The following is a 23,267-nucleotide window of genomic DNA, read 5'->3' on the forward strand; positions in this document are numbered from 1 at the left end:
TACTAGTCCAATGATAAATTGGTGCATACTCTTTTAGAGATCAGGCACGTTCAGTCTCTCACTGGAACAAGGACAAACTCTCTGTGCATCAAGCATCCTATGGATGAAGTAATGTACCATCTTGTCGTGTACATTTGCAATGCTAAGCAGCAGCCAGGTGAGTGGCAGTCGCAGTAGTTATTTTAATAAGGAGCAGCTATTTCAGTAAGTCCTCCAGCAGGCTTCTTTCTCTGGAGTTAATCACACTGAACAACACAGCTCCTCCTTCCTCTCTCCTCTCTGGGGCCTCCACTGGTTCTGCCGTTTCTTCTGGCTTCACTCTCGTCTTCTCCCTCCCTCGCTCTCACTGCTGCTCCTTGTTTTTATTTATATCTACATCTGTATCGCCTTCCCCTCATCTCGTTTACATCTCTCACCCCTCTCTGCGTTCCCAGTTAATCACCCAGAGTCTCACAGGGATGTTGGGGCTGAATGTCATTATATTGGGTGTGTTGTAATAATAACCATTACCCACATCACTCCCTGGCCACCAATCCAGTTTCACCCAGAACTGTCTTTTTAAAGATCTGTCCCTCCTCCACTAATCCTGAAACAATCAGTTTTACACAAACATCAGCAGCCAGTAATTAGATTAACTCTGTCCATCATCAGTGCTTTGAACCTATTTATGCAGCAGCAATTTTGAACACATGACGTGAGGAACTTACAGTCCAAATATCAAATATAACAAATATCAGTGATGAAATATTTATCATTCAAATATTTTTAAACATAAAGGATAATTCCATTTACAACATGGGTCTAATAGTTTTGTAGTTTTGCTTATCGATTCTATTGGTTAAGACTCCAAATGTCATTTTTATTCATCAGTTCCTACTGAAATGTGTCAATTTCAACATTTTTGAAATAAAACTTCATAAAACATAAAACTGACGACCCTTGAAGGTAACATTTTATTACTCAAAGTGAAGATGACTGCACACTAAGCTCCAATGATTTTATAATAAGACCAACATGATTGGGGTGAATATATGAACATTTTTATGTTACATTTTCAGTATTTTGTTGCTTATGACACTCTGCATGATCTTCACCATTACTCAAAAAGACCAGCCACTAGCTCCAAAAGGCCACCAGATAATACAGCACAACCTGTGTGTATGTGTGCGTTTTGGTGGGTGGGTGAAGAGGGCTTGTCTCCTTGAGACACTGTGTGTCTTGAGTTTTGTGATTTGAAAGTCAGCCATCAACAGAAACTCCAACCTCATCAAGTGAAAATGAAAAGATGTGAGAATCACCCACTCTGTTTGATTGACAGATGATATTGAAGATATCTTCCCCACTTTTACAATAGAATAATATTCAATTTTATTGTCCATCAAGGTGGAAAATTGTCATTGGCATCTGGCAGTTCATTCATACAGCATAAAAAAAAAGTGCACATACACACACATCCTTTGAAGACGTCCTGTACCGCTACTGTACCCACAATCCCACTAATACCACTGTACTAATTAATGTAACTGACTTCCAGTACAATCGGTCTGATCACGTCTCTGTTCTCTCACTCTTATCAAGTGTCTGTACTAAAGTTTCGCTCCAATTAAACTGAGATCTCTGGGCTGTTTGGATTGAACCAGTCAATTAATTGACGCTTCCATTGTGATGAACCTACTTTCATATTGTCCTCTCATTATGTCCATTCAGCGTTATGCACTGATTCCATATCAGTTCGCTGACACAGTGTCCCTCTGGGTTTGTGTGTAAATGTACTGTGTGGAGGAGAGCGTATTTCAGTTCTTAAAAGTATTGTACTGTTGAACTGAAACGTGAAATACCAACCATGTAATTCATTATTTGAATGATATTTCATTGATAAATTTAGATTTTACATTTGCTCATTCATTATGAATTTGTTTGCCATATATGTATCTGATATGTTTCTCTATTTTTGTGGACAAACTGATCAAACTTCTGTAGAAAAACCACTTGTCCCATATCAACGATTTGACCCAATTAGCTCCAATGGACACAGGCAACATGTGTCAAACTGTCTGACACCTCCTCTATGCTAATGAAGATCTATTGATCTGGAGTAGAATTAACAGAGCAGACGATTGTTAACTAGACATTCATGCTTCATCGTTCAGAGTCAAATATCTTTTTCCACACACAAACCTCTTCTGCAGTCTGTGATTCATCTGAAATAGAAAATGTATCCAGAATATTCCACTTTCTTTAAAAAAAAGAGTTAAACCAACATATCATTACTCTCCCTCCCTCCTCTCAAACATCTGTGGAGTTCAGTATAAATACCCCTAAACCAGGCCAACGTTACGTAACTCTGCCTCACACAGTTTAGCTGTCCCAAGGTTATGTTAAAAGACACAGACCTCGACTGGTCAGCTGTGAGCGCAGCCTGGCTACTCAGATCCCACCCAATTAGTCATGTCGATTTCATTCTTATTACAGAATGGAGTAAAATCCAGTTATTTTCTGTTGTCGAGTTTGATTTAGAATTTAAAATACATTTTAGATTTCAAAAATGTAGCTCAAGAAAAAAAAAAAAACATCAAATAGACTTTTTTATTGTTAATGCTGTTTTTGCATCTATTTTTACAGCAATCCTTTGGCCTCAGGGCAACAAACCAGCACACGCATCTCTTAACAATGACACAACATGGAGAAAATGTTGGTGCTCTAACCTTTTTATGTCAAACAAGCAGGGTGCAGGATGCTTTAAAGAGCTCATCTGCTGCTTGACTTCACTAATTGTTGTAGTTTGTCACACTGATGAAGGCACTCACATTACAATGAAATTACTTAAAAAACAGCTTGTTTATTCGTGACTTTAAATGAAAACAAAGCTTTTGCATACAGAAATATGCAACAGGTGCGTCAGAGGGAAGCACAATTTGAATAAAAATGAGAAAAACTCCTGCACACTGCTGGAATATTTATTAGTTTACGACATTTTGGTTCAACCTTCATCAAGTATATTGACATATGGTAAATGCTAAATCGGATGAGCCAGAGGGGCGAACTCTTGCGAATGCGGTTAGGGTTAGGGTTAAGGTTAGGGTTAAGGTTAGGGTTAAATTAAGGTTAAGGTTAGCATACAAATCTCGTGAGAGTTTCACAAATTGTCCCTCTGGCCTATCCGATCTAGCACCAACCTTGCCATATCTGATATTAATACACCTGAAACATTGTAAACTGATAAATATTCCGAGATAGTGTGTGGGAGTTTTTCTCATTTTCATTCAATTTATGCTTGACTTTAAAATCTTGAATGAAAATATTGATTGAAATGACTGCAGCTGTGCCAGCGACTTTAAAAAACCATGTGTGAGAAGCAGTTTATAGCAACAAGCTAAGCTATTTTTTTCCAATATGACATGAAAGCAGCACCAGTTTTAACTCTGCAAAGTCTATTTTTTTATGTTGACTGTCTGAAGTGAACAATGCCCCCAAGGACAGCTTATGTTATACCTCCCCCTATACAGTTCACACACCACATCACACAACTGCCACAAATTGCCATCACCACTTAGTAGGTGGTTGTAATTAGGTAACTGAGTGGATCAGAGGAATCCACACTCAGTCAGCGAGCTCAGAGTGACTGTTTTGACTGCTCTGTTTGCACGTCCTCCTCTGCGACTGTCTCGCTGTCTCTCTGTTTTGCCCACGTACCTCTTGTCTTTCAAACAAACAGGTGTAGAACAAAACACCGCTGCTATTCTCTCAGTGCTCATCTCCCTCTTTGCCTCCCACTTCCTTCCCTGATCCCCCCTCAGTCTCCCCCCGCCTGTGCAAATGTCAGCCTTCACATCCTCTGCTATCAAAGGCTCCGCAGTCTCAGCAGGATCCACCCAAACCTGACTTCTCCTCTCACATCATACAACTTCACACCAAAAGGAGACGGAGGCACGACGAGAAACCTTCGCTCTCCCCTGAAACACCGAAAGGTTCAGCTGAACAAACACATTGGTTTTGTGCAACTTTTCTCTCAATAATGCTGCAGCCCAGAATCTGAACCTACAAGCAAGATTAACACATGATACACACATCACGCTTCACCTTCCATCATCTCTACATTTTGTAACACATAAACGTTAACAAAGGACAAACTATTGTCACTGTGAATATCAAAGTCATGATAGCCCAAAAACCGACATCTGACAAAGTAACAACGCACAGGGAGTTTAAATCTAAAACCTTTAGTGTCTTCAGTTACTAGATCAGTTGATGAGTCATAAGGAGTGTTATTCAGCCTGAGAAAATGGTTGTATAATCTGGTTCTGGAAGAGCTTTACTATAACTGAGACAGATTTGTAATGGAAATCCTGTTGCAAACTGGGGGGCTTGGAGTTTGAAAGGTGTGAGTGTTTACCAGCCAAGGAGGGTCTAACAATAAGTGTGTTTTCATACTTGTGCTGTTTAATCTGGTTGATTCGGAGTCTGGTTGGTTTTCTGCCTTGGTGAGATTTGTTTTGGCACATCTGAACACAGTAATCACACTCGGCGGCAGACCAAAACAACTGTACCGAAACCCTTTGAGAAGGTGGTCTTGGTCCAGTCCCAAATGAACTCTGGAGCGGTTTGTTTGTGGTGGGAACGTGATCCGACCTCGATCCAAACCAACTGGCGTACTCTGCAAGTTTGAGGTTAACGGCTCTGTAATTAGAAGCTATCATTGAGGTTTCAGGTCAAATTTCAGCTTTGGTTCTGAGAAATGACGCTTTGTTCCCAAGTTTCTTGAGAAATAGTTTACTTGACCGCAAGCTTTAGCAAGTCCACTAGAATCAGAGACATAACTGTTAAATTAGCAAGTCTAACCACAAACCTGTTAGCATTTATTTGGTGAATTGCAGGTCACGAAATCTCTGAGTTAAACCTGGGATAAATTAACCTGTATTGTATTTCTATGTAATACTTGGCCCCAGATTGTCTGTGTGCTCATTTTTATTAATCAAAAATAACTTAACGAAAATGAACCATGTAAGCACAAGACTGTCTGAAAACCCTGTTTTTTTACAAACAGGGTGGTCTCATGTCAAGGCATGTCATGTCAGTTGATAGTGTGCTTTAGTGGTCCATGCAATGCACCCAATCAAATTCTTTAATTGATTAAATGACCACAAGGAGTTCACACAGTGTACTTGGGGTTTTTGGGGCCGCAAGGGGTTCCCAGTTGCCCGCTTTGCCTGTTTAGTTATCCAGTGTCTAGGTTAGATATACAGTCACTGCTGCAGCAACATATAAATGACTGTATTTCGAAGTGTAGTTAGAATCTGCCTCACGTTTGAAATATTTTAATCCTGTTGAAACTACAGTCATATGTATACACTGTATAGATAACCCAGACATATAACAATTTTTACTTTACAACATAATTTACCCTGGTTTTTGATGTACAAGTCACAAAATGAGTGCTCACTGGTAGAAGTAGAGGTAGAAGAAGAAAATCACCACAGATCACTAATCTGGATCCATGTCTGGATCAGTAAAAGTCTTCCCCAGTAACCTCTTTGACACCCATGACATGATTTCATAGCTATGATGGCGGTCAGTGTGAGCAGAGGGGTGCCACTTTTCTTTCATTCTTGCAGCCTTCACATTTTGGTGATAAAATTTTTCCGTGCACGTGTGATTAAAAATCCTGCGTGACTGCTGGCTGCGAGGTGGTGTTCTCCTGTCAGCGGGATGTGGAATACAGAGGAGATCTTTAGCCCTCGTGGCGCTGCGGCCCTTTGGAGCTCACTGTAGTTAATTAGTGGCAAGGCCTCGGGACTTTTATCTGCTCTGTGTATAGGACTGCACTGGGGAACTGCTGTGACCTGTGTGTCTGTGTTTGAAGTGCGTTTGTAAGAGTGTGCTGAGCTGGTTACATGTTTGCGTGCTGTGCATTGAAAATCTGTGTGTGTGTGCGTGTGTGTATGTTGGATTCAGTGTGTTCGAGAGCTACAGAAGGCTCATCAGGCTCTTTGAGAGATGATAAGGGCCTGGCTGAGTGACGCTTGAAGAACTGGAAAGAGGACGTGAACGAGTCAAACAAGGCATTAGAGCTCGATTCAGTCCGGTGGCGTAAAGAAAGGGAAGAGGAGGAGATGAAGGAGAGGTCACTTCACTCTCTCTGTTCAAAACAAGAGCTCCCTAATTACTAACACTTTTCTCCTTAATTCTGCTCTATTGAGGCTTCTGTGGGTAGAAATTAGTCTCTCTTCACTGATGGTTTTCTCCCTGTAAGAGACGCCCTCGTTTGAGTCCAACCCTACATTTACCTGTGATTTTCTTGCTATTAAACTCTGCTGCACCTGCATAGAACAACTAAACATGACAACCTGGTTAATGTTTTGCCACTTATCTGCAAGAAAACAACAAAAAAAGACAGTTTCCAGAATTGGACCGTACACCAGTAGCTGTTTTGAAAAGTGTTTATATGATAGCATTGGGGTTTAGGTTTCTGTCTTTATTATTATAATGAAGAAAACACCATGTGTGATTCTCTCCTTTTCTGCTGCTCTCCCATTTTGTGATTTATGTTAATATGATGAGTGGAACTTTAAAAAAAAAACTTGAAAAAAAGTAAACCTTGCTGCATTTTGCACTAACAAACCAACTACCCCGCAAAAAAATATATCAGTGAAGTAAACTGTGTGCATTTACTCACCCTTGAGTCTCTGTTTCATTCTCTGAGTTAGAGGTTAAGCGTTAAACGTTTCATCTTGAAACCAGTAAATAACATTCTGCAGTTCTGGTGTGAAAAAAAGAAAGATTAAATATTGCAGTACAACAACAGTGAGAGAGGAAACCATGTAAGGTAATAGCATAAATACACACTGTGTGTGTGTCAGGCAGAAGATATCAATTTCTTCCCACAGATTGTTTTACATGACAATTAAGTATAAGAGCTGCCAGTGGAAAGAAAATATCAGTCACAGGTTTTAGTGTAGCTGACACTGAATCACTTTTTGAGGACCATTACTGTGTTGCTGTGTGTTTAGTACAACAGATCACTTTCAAAGTCATTATTACTGTGTACAAATGGAGCATTAATGATGACTAACCAGATAACATAAGACAATCAAAGTGTAAAAGAGTAAACTGACTTGATTTACTTGTTTTACACAGTTTTCTACTTATAAAGACTTACACTGCACTGAGTGATCAGGGAAATTAAAAAAAACAAAAACAAACACCTGACAACTGAAAATTTTAATGTCTGGGACACTCAAACCCCAAACTGGAGAGTCAGACAGACAAGTGGACAGGACTCTCCATACGGCAGGAGCAAACATGTAGAAGTTTATTGGGGGTCGATAGGTCGTAATGCGCAATATCAAACTATCAATACTAGATGGAAATTGTTGCAGTATAAATGGATCATTCACATATATATATTACACCCTACTGTCTTACATCAATTTAATAAAAATAATTCAGACACTTGTATATAATGTGGCTCAGAGGATATTAACACATTGTATGTGGAAGTGCCAGAGGATGACTAATAAACCACAAGTAATTATTACAGATCTAATCGGATATTGTTTCCTTTTATCATTTCCTTTCTGCCACTGACATTGTAAATAATATGGGGGCGCTTTATGCACTACCTGGAAACCAACTTACCCTGCAAACTTTTCTGATGAAGTGATGAAGAAATGTAGTTTATATATGACAGTATGGTGAACTATACATTCCCCTCATATATTAGTTTGTTTTCCTTCTGTTTTGCTTTACTTTTTATGTCCTTATTTCATGTGGAAAATGTGAAAACTTAATTGTAATAAATATCTTCAAGCAATCATGTAGACACATATCAGATTAAAGAGCAAATACTTGAGGAATTTTCCCACATGGCTGAACAAAAATAAAGTTAAAGGTCTCTACAATAAACTATCAAGGACTAAATGCCAACAATAAACTAAAGAAAGGGAAACATTCAGTTTTTGCATGAAGTCCACTGTCAATCAATCTATGTGTTTGGCACTGCCAAAAATCTGTATCATGTTAAGCACAACTAAAATTTGAACTAGAAAACAGCCATGACACTTGTTGGTATCCTTGTTGGCAGCTGATTTCTTTACAATGGCGCCCTCTTGTGACTGTTCCCTTTATCACCAGGATTATTTTTCCACAGATAGTGAAGAGCAGGTTACTAATGATTTGATAAATGATGAAGTTATCAATAATAACACTAATAAAGCAAGCTCAGATTTCTCTTTTTATAAAGTGACTATATTTGGACACTGTATTCATTTTATAATTTCATTTTACTCATTTGTTGCGAACATGTAAAATAAAAACAGACACATCTTTGAGTTTTTATAGTATGTTTATTTTTTAAACTTTTTTTCTTTAAAAAATGACAAGGTCCAAGTGTTTTGGAAGCCCCGCCCTCACCCTATGTTCCCCAGCCGGCCAGCTCGACTCTAAGCAACCAGCAAAGAAAAATAAGTCATATGGACAATTGATAATATACACCCCATATACAGCAATACATAGTGGTCTACCATGTTACCAATAATACGCAACCTCCAATGAGGCTTCAATTCAAACTGTTGCCAATGATATGGTTCATTTCAATAGCAACTCTCAACCAATGACGGTTGTGTTTTTGACTAGTGTGGGCGGGGTTCAGGTTGCCACGGTAAGGCGGCGAGGCCACCGGCAGCTGCCTTTCTTTTTCACACCATCCGTTGACGGCTCAGCTGATCAATAATATAACACAAGGTGGCTTTCAGTCTGCCTCACCAGACAGCGCTAAGATTGACCTGAACGCCCTCTTTAAACCAATCAGATTCAGCATAAGTGCAAAGTTTAGGAGGCACTGGCACACACACGATGCTATCTCGAGAGAAGCCCGAGTTAACGTCATTGACGGCCCCTCCTCGGCTCTCATCTGTCGAACCGTTTCCGAGGGTTGAAATGACGTTGCGGTGAACAACGACCGCCTGTTGATTCACTTTGACCTGGTTAATGCAGGACAGAAAAGACGGGATTTTATCAGCTTGTCTGAACAGTCTGCTGTTTGGATCCCCATAGAATTACAATTCTATGAATTTCATTTCTATGTTTCTTTCTCATTTTCACCTCATCCTGAATAAAGTAACAGCCAGTGAAAGACAGGGCAAACTGTGTGTGTGTATGTGTGTGTGTTTGCATGTGCCAGTGACTCCTGCAGTGGTAGAGACAGCATAGAGAAGGTATCTGTATGTGCATAAAATAAAGACGGAGCCTGTACACAGTGTGAGCGAGCGCGCGTCCCTCAGTGGGCGGGGCTACAGACACGACTCCCAGTGCAGCTGCAGGTCTGTGCTGTCCAGAAAATCGGCCGAGAAGACGCTCGGCGGAGTGTGCGGCGCCAGCGGGGCCAGGCTCGTCCCCCCGTCTCCTACCCCCGCTCCACCTCCTCCTCCTCCTCTCCCTCCTCCGCTGCCCCCGTTCCCTCCGCCTGCGCTCCCCACCATGGAGATATCCAGCCAGTCCATGCTGTCCAGGGTGGGGTCGCCAAAGTCTAGCCCCGTAGAATGGGGGGAGAAGCCCAGGTCGGACGTGTCCATGGGGGAGGGAGGGTGGTCCAGGATGCTGGCGGTGCTCAGCATTTGGCTGTGGAGGTCGTCGATCAGCGTCAGGCCGCCGTCCGGCTCCACGCCCAGCAGCGGGGCGCCGGTGGTGCTCTCCAAGAAGTCTTCCAGGCGTCCGCTGCCTGTGCAGGGCTCTCCTATGGAAGGCTGGGGGGAGATTAGGGGAGAGGTGGGGGTGGGAGGGGAAAGGTGGAGTGGGGACGGGGGAGAAGATGGGGAGGGCGGGTCAGAGTGGAGCGGGGCGAGGGAAGGGTCGGGGTTGGCCTTGAAGCCGGGGATTTCTAAATGGAGACGAGAGAGAGAGAAAACAAGAAAATTCTCATCATTACACATAATGACAGACTCATATCGTCCTTATGTCATCAATGTTTGTGTCACAGTTTCTCACCTCCGCTCTTCAGCAGGATGTCAAACAGGTCGTCCATCTGCTGACTGTTCACACCATTCTCCTGCTAACAGAGAGCAACACGGTGTTATCCATCAGCTGACAAGAACACACACACACAGCTTCACTAGACAGAAAACAAAAATTACATCCTAAAACACAACAATTTTAACAGAACTTTAAAACTTGATTTATCGTTTCCTCTAGAAAATGTTAATTTGGTCTGAACAACAGTCCAAACACAAAAACCTTCAGTTTACAACACTAACCAGTAAATATCTACATTTGAGTTAAATCAATTATCAAAATTATTGCCAGCTAATTGATCAATTTACTAATTTCAGCTCTTATTAAAAGTTTCTGGGCCCATTTTGTTGTCTATTTAAGTGGATCACATATTATAGCAGATCTTTACCTCTCCTACGCAAGGTGCAGCATTTTCCTTTAATCTAAAACTTTAAATGGTTCAATTTGGTCACATTTAGAATCTAAAGCCAGGAGAGGAGGAAATGCTTTATGAAGTCTTAACGAACCAGAATACAATATTCAAGCGACAAGTGTGATTTTTACTTTCTCTTGTCTGGAAACACTTGACTGACCAACGTTTCACTTTTTCTACCTCCAGATATGTCACATCTGAATGAAACAAGTTTAAACCCACTCTCTGGGGATCCCCTAAGGCATTATGGAAAACAGTAGACAGTAGCTAAATTAAGAAGTAGAGGTGATAGACTGAGACAAGTCGGCAACACAAAAAAACACACATGAGAAAAGGGAAGAAAATAAAAACCCCTAAATAAAAACAGACTGATGACATTAAACAGCAGCAGACAAATGGAGAGCAGCTTTACAGTCGAGCACTATCACAACACTGCTGTACTCATTTTTACCCAAAATTCATTCAGTAAAACAAATGTGAGGAACTAAGATGGAAAAATGGAGGGACAGACAGAAAAAGGACAATACCAAAGGAAAGACGGAAAGAAAGTCTGGAGGACATACTTTGGAACGCTGAGTAGGAAGGGAGGTGTTGGGTTTGGGAGAGGGAGGGGTAAACAGTGTGTGCCGGTCGTAAGGCGGACACACCTCCTCTCTCTGCCAGGATGGAGTGATGAAGTGATGAAATGAGAAAAGAAAGAGAAACAAGGAGAAAAAAAGGTCAATGAAGTTTAGCAGCAGAGATGAAATGATGATGGGAAACTATCGGCGGCGGAGGCGGTGCTGTTACCTTGAGGGACGAGATTATGTTGCTTTGGCTTTCGCTGTCGGACATGTCGTCGAAGAAAGGCTGCAGATTGGGCGGAGCGGTGACTGACTGGCCGGGTTGTGGAACACCACTGGTGTCCAAGTGCAGTGCTGCCTTCTGTCCCTGAGAGAAGAGAGTGGAAATATTTAGACTTTACGACAGCGGACATCAAACTTGTTGGATACTCAGCTGATTGATCAAGTCTTATTGCTGAATGTCATGGCTCTCATCAGCCCAGTAGATGATTTTAAACTGTGTTAATGGTGACATCTTGTGGAAGAAAGAAGCAACTCCTTGGAAGATGCAGACAGTCCTGCTGCACTTTGTTAAATTACATTCATTAGCAGATGCTATTGTCCAAAGCTCCCTCATTTTACAACTATTTTATAAGAAACGGCAAATATATTTGGTGAGTAGTCAAGTAATAAGTTGGGTAACATGCAAAAACATACACATACACATGCACAATGAACAAAATTAATTAAAATTCATGTTGTATAGTGACATATTCTGAGTTGTCGTACCTTTTTGATTGGCTGGCTCACAGGCTCGGCCTCTTTCTGCTCTTTTGATTGGCTGTCAGTGCTGGGGAGTTTACTAGGAGTCGACTGCAATCTCTGAAAGACGACAACAAGGGTATGACTGATGATGGTCTATCCTGGAGTGGATACATGTTACATCACAGATGAAGTTTGGCTGTACCTGCAGCGTGATGCGTCCGTTGGTTTTGGCCAATGAGGACACTCCGTTCTGTCCGTCCGTGGTGTGACTGGTCAGAGCGATCAAGTAGTGGTTGCCGTTGCTGTCGGTGACCAGTGTCGGCGTTCCGTTGGCCTTGAGGAGGTCTAACGAAATAGCCTGAGTGTGGAACTGAGTGCCGTTCTGTTGGTTGATGAAGACTGGAGTCACCTGGAAACAGAAAGGACAGTTATTTCATCCATTTTACTGTCATTAAAACTTATTAGCATTAGTTATTTCTTGAATGTGTTGATGTTGCGGTTGTATTTCAGTTGATATGTGAAACTGAAATGACAATATAAGATGGCAGATGATGTTGGTGATGAATATGTCTGAGTATTTGTGGTCATTACCTGTTGTGTGGTGACAGCTGGCGTCTGCTGTTTCTGCCTCTGCTGAGCCTTCAGCTGCCTCCTTTGTTGAGTTTGGTTCGCTGCAGGCTTCTGAGTTGCCACTGTCTGATTCTGAATCTGCACCTGAACCTGCTTCAGCTGAACCTGGTTCTTCTGCTGAGCTTGGACCTGCCCTTGTGTTTGCTTCAGCTGGTTCTGCTGCACCAGCTTCTGCTGACTGAGTTTCTGCTGGGCCAGTTTCTGCTGTGCTAACTTCTGCTGGGCCTGGAGCTGCTTCTGTTGGGTTTGCTGTATGATGAGCTGCTGCAGTTGCTGCTGCTGGTGGAGCAAGATTTGAGCTTCTTTCTTCTGCTGTTGTTGTTTTTGAGGGTTTGACTTGACCTCTGCCACTTTCTGCAGCTGCGTTTGACTCTGCTGCAGCTGTTTCTGTTGTTCGGCTTGTTGGACTTGCAGCCGATGAATCTGCTGCAGCCTGAGCAGAGTCTCCTGAGAGCACTGCATGGGTTGGGCCAGTTTTTTTATCTGGGCCTCCTCTGTTACTCCCTCCATCCCCTCCTCAGACTCCAACTCCTTCTTCACCTTCACCACGAGGCCGTTGGGGAGCGTAGGGGGCTGAATGGCTGAGGCTTTTATCAGAGTTTGATGTTTAACCTCTGGGGATGTCGTTCTGCTCTTCTCACTTCCTTCTTTCTCCACCACTATTCCACCCGCCATCTTGCCCTGCTCCAGCTGGGATCTGAGCGTCTCCACCAACCTCTGCTTCTGCCTCAGCATCCGAGTCAACTCCTCGATCTGTTTGTCCTTCTCCTGAAGCATCTGGTCTTTGTCCATGGAGAATGTGTCCATGGCTACCCCAGACAGGGGCTCTGGAGGCTGGCCTGAAGCGGGTGAAGTCCTGGCGAGGCTGCATGAGCTCTGGGTTTCCTCTTTGACCTTGGAGAGTGGCTGTGAGAGCGGAGAGACATTTGGCGGGTGCTGAGGAGAGTGGTGCAGGGTGAGTTGGGTCAGGGGAGAGCTCACCTGAAGGACGAGAAAGTAGGATGTCAGGGAAAAGGCTTGAGGGAAGGAACATTTCATTTAACAACAACCAAAAAAGGTTAAGATGTAGATCTCACCATCTCTCCAAACATGTCTCCATTACAGCTGGTTTCATCTGGACTCATCCCCGCTAACGACCGCTCAGATGGAGTCGGCGACACAGGCGGGCTGGAGTTGGTGCTGCCGAAACGCATGACTCGCCCTGGAACAGTCTGAGCCAATGTGGAAAAAGCTACCTTAAACCCGCCCTCTCCTGATTGGTGTTCAGAGGTGGTAGTTGTGGTTGGAGAGGATGTGTTTGTGTTAGCAACTGAGACCACACCCTGCTGGCTGGGCTGCGATATGCCATTTTTCAAAACCGCTGCGGTGGAGCCATTTTGTTCTTGATAGTTACGAAGCCTCTCAATGAGATCATTCTTGGTGCCTGACACGGTCAAACCACGTAATTTCAGTTCCTGCTTTAACTCAGCGACCTGTAGGATGAGAAACCACACCAGCACTCATACAACAGATAATGACTCAAAGTGAAAAAGAACAAAACAATAGATATGTGAGGGACAAAAAAGTATCAAATTCAGTGGAACATCCTTTAGCCTGACTTTTAAAAAGGTCATATAAGTGGTGTGAAGGGACAGCAAAGCATGACATCATATTTTGAGAATAAACAAATGATGTAATTTTCCCTCATTCAGCAGTTCCTTCATTTTTTGAAATGATAAAATTACCTCACTTGTGGGCGATTTTTAAGTTCACTTATTCTCAAACTTTGAACTTACGTGTCAAAACATGCTTGATCATTTGTATTAGTCAGTGAGAAAGTTTTAAATAAACACAGAGGACCTGATCTCATTCATTAAATGGCATTAAAACAAGTAGCTAACATGACCTCCATTAAAAAGATATTAGTTTTAAAAAAATATTCTGATTAAATTTAGTTTCCAATGGTGTAGCAGATGTGCTACGAGGTTCTATATTTATGACACTGGGTAAAGTTGTTTAAATTACTTTGAACTCATCCAGGTTGGCTGGCAGAGTGCTTGGTTTGACTCCTCCCACTGCCGTTTGGCTCTGCCGAGCAGTCCCGCTCTGATTGGTGGGGGCTGAGGTGGTCGTCGTGGGAACACTGCGGGAGGGGGAAGGGCCGGAGTTGGTTGTGGGAGGCTGCTCGGTTGGTGGCCTGAAGGGAGACAAAAAACAGCTGTATGTAGTATTTCTCTGACAGAGCAGGAATATTTAACAGAGGCCGTATCACAGATTCATGCAAATGCAGAAGTGCAAATTAATAGTTTATTTGGCTTAATTAATGGTTTCGGTGGATTTTTACACTTTCAATTATATCACACTTTTATTTCCATAACCTGATTGCTTGTAATCCTTCAAAATCAACTACCTGTCAAGTGCTAATCACCAATCATTTGCTCGTTGTTTTATTGCATCAATAAATTGTTATTCAAAAACTAAGTATATGTCGTAAGTCACACATTTTACTGTCAAGACACACCTGTTGCTCTGGGATTTACTTTAATTTTAAAATACTAGTGCAGTGCCTGTTCAAAACATGCCTGCTCAGAATGGGCAAACTGCTTGGCCTCCGGCCGCTACTTCAACACAGAAAAATTAATACAGTTGATGTGAGGTGTGAATGAGTATATACACCAACAACATGACAACATGAAAGAAACTAACATTTTATTATACACAGATGTTATAAATAATAAATACTCATAGTAAATAAATGTTCTTTTCTCATTTCAAGTAGCCTAAAATGAGGGCTGCATTTAAAACTAAAATAAAGTGGATCGGTCATATTGGTCTCTTAGATCGTTTATTTTCTGTGCCTTCAGCTCGGATTTGAGTGGGTATGTTTGCTCCAAAAATTTGTGCTGTCTCTGTTGTGGTGCTTCACAATCGCCACAGTCTCGGAACATAAGAGACAAACTGGTTTTGAACTGCCTGAAAGTATTTTCTTCGTTTTACATGTGTAACCACAGTCATTGTGTATTGGGCTCTGACTGCTTCCAAAATGTGGGTGACCTACGTTCAACGATGTGCCTGAATGCCTCCTGTGCAGACACTCACTTACTGCTGCTCTGCTTAACCTGCTGCTAATGCTACGCTTTCTGTCTAGGCACAGGGTAAGATTGTCTATCTATTCTTGATTAAAATCTCTGTTCACTGTATACTTTTCTCTTTTTAGAGCACTTTTCTCTGACTCGTGTCATGCCTCGTCTCTGGTCTCTGTGACATGCTGGAGGTGCCCTGTGCAGGGGCAGGACTCTGCTGTCAGTCAGCAGAGTCCTGCCCCTGCACAGAGCGGAGTGGCTCACTGATCGCTGGTTTATTCAAAGTTTATTAATATTAAACATATTACATGTTCAAATTGCACCAAATTCGACACTGCACTCCCTTGGGTCCCCAGTCATACACCTACAAAGTGTGGAGTTGATCAATTGAACTGTTCAAGAGATATGCGAAGGACATACATACAGTACAGAGATTCCTTCCTTTAGTAGACAGATTACTTCTACTTGGAGCTCTAGGCTCAAAATATTCATCCAAAACCCACTAATGTGGAAAGAACAAGCCACAGCAGAAAGGTTTGGAGAAGACAGTAAGTCATAATGAAAACCGCTACAAGCTGTGCTGCAGAAATGATTTTCATGTGAACCACACTACGTGTTTAATATAGGGAAGAAAAAGGAGGGTGTTCCGTTAAAACCACTGCAATCAGTCATCCTCACTTCCACATCATACACACACATACGCGGTCATGCTTGATACTCACTTGGGAGGGGCGGGCAGGATGGTGTGGTAGTTGTAGTGCTGCTGTTGCTGGCTGAGGATCTGCAGCTGCAGGAAGAGCTGCTGCTGATGGAGGAGCTTCGCATAGGATGAGTCCATCTGAGGCGGACGCTCCTTGTCTGCCTTCTGGTCCGGAGGGATGTACTGGTGGTACTTGAGCTTCTTCACCTTCACCAAGACAACAAAGACAGTTAAAGGACAATTCCACCGTTTAGTACTTGCACACTAATGGATAACATCAATGTCTGACATCTCTGCTTCATCTAGGTCTACTTCAAGTGTCAAGAATTACCATGAGAAAAATGGAGAGCCTAATAGTAAAAGCATAACTACAGCACCTATTCCAAGAAAAGGCAACTATATTCTTGTGTTTTGAGGATACTGCGGTTGACGGAATTGGTATCTCTTCCTCTTCTACTATAGATATCTCCTTGTATGACTGTTATATGTCAAAAACTTGAATTTTGACGTATACAGAGCCCCCCTGCTCTGTGAATCTAAAGGAACCAAAACCACAGCCCTTTAAAAACGGCTCTTCCACATCTGATGAGTCACTTTAAATGAACTCCAGCTCCTTGGCAAAATCTGACAAACACAATCTTCATTCTCAAAAACTGAACTGCAGTCATAAATCACTCTAAAAATGATGTGCTGACAGCTACATCTTCATATTTATTTATACTTCTATTTAGTTTCCTGTGTCAGTGCCTGTTATAATGAAAATGAAACAAAGAGCTTGCTGACCTTGGGTTTGCTGTCCTTTGGTTTCTTAGGTCTCTGTTGAGGGCGGTCTGAACTCGTCTTAGCCTGAGACTGCTGACAGAAACCGTGAGAAATGGGGTCGGGGAGGAGGCGGTAACGAAATGAGGAGAAGAGGGAGGGTTAGACAGTTATAGCTGCTCCACAAATAGAGATTAAGGTCAGATTTAGTCAAAGTCGTCAAAATCTGCAGAATGTTCAGCTCGAAACAAGCTAATGGTTGAAAACACAGTGAAATAACTTGCGTTCCTTCACCTTGATATGTCCAGTAGAGGGGCGGGAATTTGCTGGCGTCCCTGTTGTCCCATTTGTCGCTTTTGGGAGCGGGGAGGAGTCTGACCCATTCACCTGGGGAGGAGGTGGTGGAGGTGGTGGAGGAGGGGGCTGCGTAAGGAACTGAGATAATACAGTATTACTCTGGTTAGTGGTGTGATCATGTTTATAATCACTTTTTGTATTGTTGGAATAATTTCAAGTACAAGTCACTCTCATTCTGCAATGGTACCTGTGTGGGGGAAATGTCCCCATTCTGGGTGAGTCCGTCAGTGGGGGACAGCTGTGGGACAGCACTCAGGGGAGAGTCGTGATTGGTTAGCTGGTCTGGTGACAGTGCATCACTGCTGTCTTCATCTAAAGATGAACTCTCTCCCCCAGCTCCCTTTGGAGAATCTGTGACAGACCAGAATACATACATATATGAATACATCATAATGATATTCACAATCAGAATATGAACCAGCTTAGAAGAAATAAGGCAGTAACTGTGGCATCTTTAGGTGGTCCTACTCTCTGGCCAGTAAAAGACTGACAATAGCTTGTGAATTTGGAAATTCTCACAGTCAGAGTAGCCAGAGGGCCGACCTGTTCATTTCCTGGCCTCATCATGCTGTGTAACACAGTCAAAAAGAAAACTGCTAAAAGGAAATGACTAATTATAGAGAAGTTACACAACACTGTATGTTTCAAAAGACAACTATGTCCAAACATACTGTAGTTGTTGTCCATCCAGTGAGATGATGCAACTGACAGCTGCTAAGCAATGTGCGTGTCATGTGCTTATACACTCACTCTTACAATACTGCATTACAATTTTGTGGAGATACCTGGATGTTGTAATTTCTCAGCTTAAGGTGTGTTCCCACTGAACCTTAATTAAATTTTAGAGGTGACGCAACTGGACACGAGGGCAACTCAGTGATAGAGGGGAACAGATTGCAACCTCAATGCAGTAAACACCTGCGTTCATCCCTGAGCTGTATGGCTCCAATAGATTCAGCAAACATTTGTCAATAAAGTCAACAATTTACTTTGTGTTCAGTCTTAATGCATTTTAAGAAGTCCAGTGTTTTGGTGTTTATAAGTTTAGCTTCATGAATCATACTGCTTGCTTGCGAGTGTTGGTGAATGTTGTCTAAGTGCGTGCGTGTCTCTGCACCAGCATACTTGTTTGAATGTTATAAATGAAGTGTTTTCTTTGCACTGTGTTGTTTTTGCTTCATCTTTACTCTACTGTGTCTCTTTAAATGATTCAATCTGAATAAATGACACTGTTTGAACGTAGGTGCATGTGCAGTATGTGTATTTACATGTGACTGTGCCATGTGTTCATATGCTTTTTGTGTGTGTCTTTACTGACACAACTGTGTACTTATTAGAACGTCCTTATTGAATTTGTCTTTATGTTTTACATATTTCAAAAACACAACAACAGTGTATCGAGATGTATGCAACTGTTTGAATGTTAGGGGGTGTGTGTGTAGTTACCCAGCGGTGAGTGCTGCAGAGGGCAGCTGACAGACAGGATGTTCTTGTGAACCAGTTCGATGGGACCCGGTCGGTGGGAGATCTTGTCGTTGAGGTCGTCGGCCAGTCGAGCTCGCTTCAGCTGCAGCTGCTTGGCCTGCAGGGAGGGCTCTGCAGACGTCTCTGTAGAGGACACAGCAGGATAACATGTAGTCAAACACCCATTGTGACCATATAGATGTACAGCAAAATCAAGATCAGGTTAAGTGGTTTGCGTTCACAGAGTGTTAACATTGCAATGCAACATGTAATCCATTTGAGTATTTTCAGCTGATCCACAAAACAGGAAGTTGGCTTTCTGAAGTACACAGATAATGAGTTTTAAGTCCTGTTTTACCACTTCCTACTTTTGAATTTAAACTCAATATAATTAAAAGAAACCCCAAAAGCAAACCTGCTGCTACCTCAAACTTTGAATGGATAATTATACAAGAAAACAAATAAAGATTATGAAGCATGAAAATACATGACGCAAATAAACATGCCACTAAATGAAGACCTTACACTGCAACAGTTTTCTAAAAACCTGCAGATACCACTGCAGAGCGCTGGTAAGATAGAAACATACTTGTTCTAAATTGATGTTTGTGGCCAAATCAAGTTAATGAGTTTTATAGTGCTGTGTGTGCTATAATACTTTGTTCAGTGCTGTGAAATTATAACAAATTAAAGTTTAACTCAGTGCCCGTATGTATATGAAGGAGGAACTGTGCAATAAATCTTATAACATGGAGCCGGTTCCGTTTTGTTTACCGTATGGTTCCTTTTTAAGTCAAGTTTCATGTATTTTTACGTCACCTTCATTCCCTTATGATATCTCTAAAGAAATGACTTTGAGACTAACGAAGCTGTTCTACCTATTGTGCTTGAAATGATTCAAAACTCACCCTCCAGAATGTGCATCCTAACCAGCTCAGAGCGCTCCGGACGACACCGGATCTTCCTCTTCAGATAGTCCTCAGTCTGGGCGCGACACAAGAGACGGAGGAGGATCAGGCCAGATAGAGAGAAAACATTTGCTATATTGCAATGACCTACTCTGCCATTGTACATCCTTTTTGTTGCATCAAGTGTTAAACCAGTTCTGTGACTTCATTCTTATTTCATTGCTTTGTGTAGCTGCCCCCTTTTTTACCGTTTGTTGGCAGTGATGGCTCTTGTTGCTCATGCTAACTATGCTATAACTAAAAAAACATCTATGAACCAGGTTATTGGTTAAATTACTATTCCAAAACATAAATTAGCTACTTAGTATATTAGACCAGATGAGGATCATTAATTTAAATCTTCACTCAGCAAATTTGCACGTTGGCAGCTCCAGATGGCAGCGAAAGGTGCGTAAATCTGACTAACTCTTTCCATCCCTTTAGGTTTTTGTGGCTTCATACCTAAAGAGTGAGACCTTACTACAGTTTATATTGCACACCGAGTTTCGATTTATAACTTCCTGTCTGCAGATAAGCGCAACAGTAGAATTCAGTCTGAAATACTGCTTTGTTATTCATGCTGTTTATACTTATGCCGTTTAGCCCAAAGCAAATCCTTTAAGAAAGCAGGAGATTCACAGTACTTAAGACACTCACCCTTGCTCGCTCCAGACTCCTCCTCTGTTCGTGAAAGGCTGCTGGGCTCTTCAGTGCTGCATCAACGGAGGGATGAAGAGAGGGGGGAAAAAAAAGAGAGACATAAATGTGACTCACACAGACTCTGATGGGACTTGTGATGCTCCTTTCAGCGAGTGACAATGTGAGAACAGATGCAGCAGTAGAAGAAGACAGACTCAAAGCAGAAGTGGCTGTGAAACGAGAAGGTCAAGAGTGTTATTCTCAACCACATACTCTGACGACTGCTCGGTAGGCCGCTGCAGCATGCAGCATATGCAGGAATGAGGCAGTGCAGTGGGAGCCACATGCATTATCAGAGAGGAAATAATAAATGCAACTGTTTTTCCTTGACCTGTAGCTGTTCATGTTTTCATTGTGCTCACTGTGGCTTTCACACTGAAGCAACTGCAGGAAGTGTTGAGCTGCAATCAGTGGTGGTGACTTAGCTTAGGTAAGGTGGGTTGTACGGAAACAGGTACTCAGTCAACCCACATGGACACACATGACTGTAACCATGACAAAGCTTTTCCTGACCCTTACTCAGCACTTTTATTAGCCAAACCTTAACAACACCTCCCTCCTCTTGGTGCTGAGCTGGTCGCGTTACTTCATACAGTTTTTCTATCTATTCCCTCTCTTGTTGATCGAGGTTAGAAGTTGGTTTGAACTTATGTTTGGACATTTCTTGCAGCTTTTCAGCCAAGATTAAGGTGGAGAAGCACTAATTAAAGTTTAGGTGAATCCCTACCCTCCAAAAACATAGAACCTGCCTGACTTAACCCCATGTCGACCCAGGAAAACCCTGGTTCCTTTTATATTTTAATTTTCAAACGGTGGAGATTTCTAAAGACTTCCGGATGCTTTGTCCTGTGTACGTCAGTAAACAACGGTATTTCACAGAAGAAAAACCTCACTATGTGCTATAGTTTTATTTTCATTTCAAAACAGACGACGTGACTTTAACAGTGAATTTCTGGTGTCATAGACAGCAGACAGCCCAAACTATTTTAAAGGCCGACTGTCTGCGGAAAGTCTGATAGATGGACTGTGGCTGGAAGTCTGAGGGGACATCAATTCTTGATGACCAGTAGTCTGGAGCGGATCTTTAAAAAGTAGCGAGAGAACAGAGGAGACTGTAGACTGATGGATAGACTGCTGCGCGCAAACAAAATCTACATTCATCACGGCACTCAACCATGACCGTCTCTTATGTATTTACTTATGTGTGAGCAGAATCATGTATTTATATATTTTTAGAAAGACTTAAGAGAAGCTCAGATCCTGTAATCTGGAGAAACAGGCAAAAAATAAATTCAGTTCACAACAAACAACGTTCCAAAATTTGGATTATCATTTTAAATCTTAAAATTTTGGTTTATATAATTTTTTTAAATGTTGAATGACACAAGGTAAAATGTGTAACAGGTTTTATTTCATCTTCTTTCTCATAATTTTAAAATAAAATTTTTTGATTGATTTGCACTTTTTTAAAACACAATTATAAGAGGAAAACAAATGTTAAAGACAATAACAAACTGTATTGTCTTTAACATTTAGAAACATTTTAATGTCGAGGTGAGGCTTTAGTAAAGCTAAACAGACATGTTCAGAGATGTTCACTCTCTATTTGGGGAAGGATATTGGGAGGACAGCGGCAGTTACGATGATGTAAGATAGCAATCGTCTGATTGGTCAATAGCTGATGAAATCCCTGCCAAGGGTGTGTGAGTGTGGATGCTTTGGCCACAGTGGGTGTCAGCTGTACATGTGCCAAAGATGACTGGGTGGGGGAAGGCATTCCTAATGTCACAACTCTTTGAGGTTCAGAGAGGACCTACATACCAGTTGTGATATAACCAAGCGGCCAAAATCATAACACAACGGCACAAAACTGAAAACTGCTCAGCTGATCCTGAACATCTGCTGAAACTAAATAACTTGAGATTTATTATTGTGATTTTATACCTGGTGAATGGAGTAAGTTTCTACAAAAATGCACATTTTAACTGCTCAATGTTTTTATAAAGCAATTGTTCATCTAGGGCGTCAACAAATCCTACAGTTTCCCCTGTCACTGCGGTGACAGAATGGTTCATTCTAACTTGAAAATGCTCTTCTGAACAACAGATGAATTTGGAAAACACCGGTCTCATGTTGTTATGTCTGTGGGAAAAAATGAGCGTTTCTTAAAAACTGACCTATAATTGTCAGCTTGTCAATTTCTCAAAAGTACTTCCACTTCGCAGTATGTTAAGTCACCAAATTCCTCTGTCGCCACTGACTCACTCTGTCATTGTCTATAGTGTGTGTCAGTGCAGTCATCTCATAATATTGCTATTGTTGACATTTCTGCACCAGTATCAAAACATAATCCAATTAAGGGTCTCAATACAACACCCAAGGAACTAGTTAATAACAGCTAGCCTTTATTTCATGCAATTGACAGAAACAGACACTTGTACTGAGTGTTAAGCTGAATTGACACATACAGTCCAAGACAACAGAACGGCATCAACTGTCTGGACACTTTTTAAAACGATCTATTGATTTAACGATGCGTCTTACTGTTACTTATTGTTTGACACCCTTAAACAAACTAAAATGATGGGAGAATTAATCTGAATGTGCTCGGTGGGATGGAGAATGTTTAGCATATACACAGCATTTTCAAATCCATCTGCATGAATGACCTGATACTGCACCTGACACTGACCCAACAGTCCTTACATAACAACGCAGGTGTTTATCAAGAAACTGTGTGGTCAAATTTATCAGCCAGCAGCACAGACATACAATAAAATGTTCTTTTGAGTCATTACATTGTACGATTGTAAAAAAAACATGGGTGACCTCCTGACACAAAAGCTTTCTCTTTACTTTATTATTTTATTCCCATTATACATCTATTTATCCAGCTGCGTTTCTTCAGGCAGAGGTCAAGTGCCT

At 41.8% G+C, this 23,267-nt stretch overlaps 1 protein-coding gene across 7 annotated transcripts in view; it reads right to left on the reverse strand.

The window, feature by feature from the left end:
- Nucleotides 1–8,358: 8,358 nt before the first annotated feature.
- mrtfab (myocardin related transcription factor Ab) overlaps nt 8,359–23,267 on the reverse strand; it is a 37,945-nt gene continuing 23,036 nt past the window's right edge. For 2 of the 7 annotated variants that reach the window (XM_042397432.1, XM_042397428.1), the window contains exons 3-18: nt 20,301–20,356; nt 19,605–19,680; nt 18,679–18,840; nt 17,420–17,583; nt 17,170–17,310; nt 16,900–16,968; nt 16,139–16,323; nt 14,359–14,530; nt 13,431–13,826; nt 12,316–13,335; nt 11,927–12,133; nt 11,749–11,841; nt 11,207–11,347; nt 10,981–11,073; nt 9,982–10,045; nt 8,359–9,874 (exon numbers count right to left, since the gene is read on the reverse strand). In XM_042397432.1, coding sequence (XP_042253366.1) covers nt 9,288–9,874; nt 9,982–10,045; nt 10,981–11,073; nt 11,207–11,347; nt 11,749–11,841; nt 11,927–12,133; nt 12,316–13,335; nt 13,431–13,826; nt 14,359–14,530; nt 16,139–16,323; nt 16,900–16,968; nt 17,170–17,310; nt 17,420–17,583; nt 18,679–18,840; nt 19,605–19,680; nt 20,301–20,356 — 3,626 coding nt within the window. In that variant the 3' untranslated portion in view covers nt 8,359–9,287. Of the gene's footprint in view, nt 9,875–9,981; nt 10,046–10,980; nt 11,074–11,206; nt 11,348–11,748; nt 11,842–11,926; nt 12,134–12,315; nt 13,336–13,430; nt 13,827–14,358; nt 14,531–16,138; nt 16,324–16,899; nt 16,972–17,169; nt 17,311–17,419; nt 17,584–18,678; nt 18,841–19,604; nt 19,681–20,300; nt 20,357–23,267 lie in introns of all 7 variants that reach the window. The other 5 variants (XM_042397433.1, XM_042397427.1, XM_042397426.1 and 2 more) reach the window with 5 other exon arrangements.

The sequence above is a fragment of the Thunnus maccoyii genome, chromosome 20 (genome assembly GCF_910596095.1).
Source record: "Thunnus maccoyii chromosome 20, fThuMac1.1, whole genome shotgun sequence".
Classification (NCBI taxonomy): Eukaryota; Metazoa; Chordata; class Actinopteri; order Scombriformes; family Scombridae; genus Thunnus; species Thunnus maccoyii.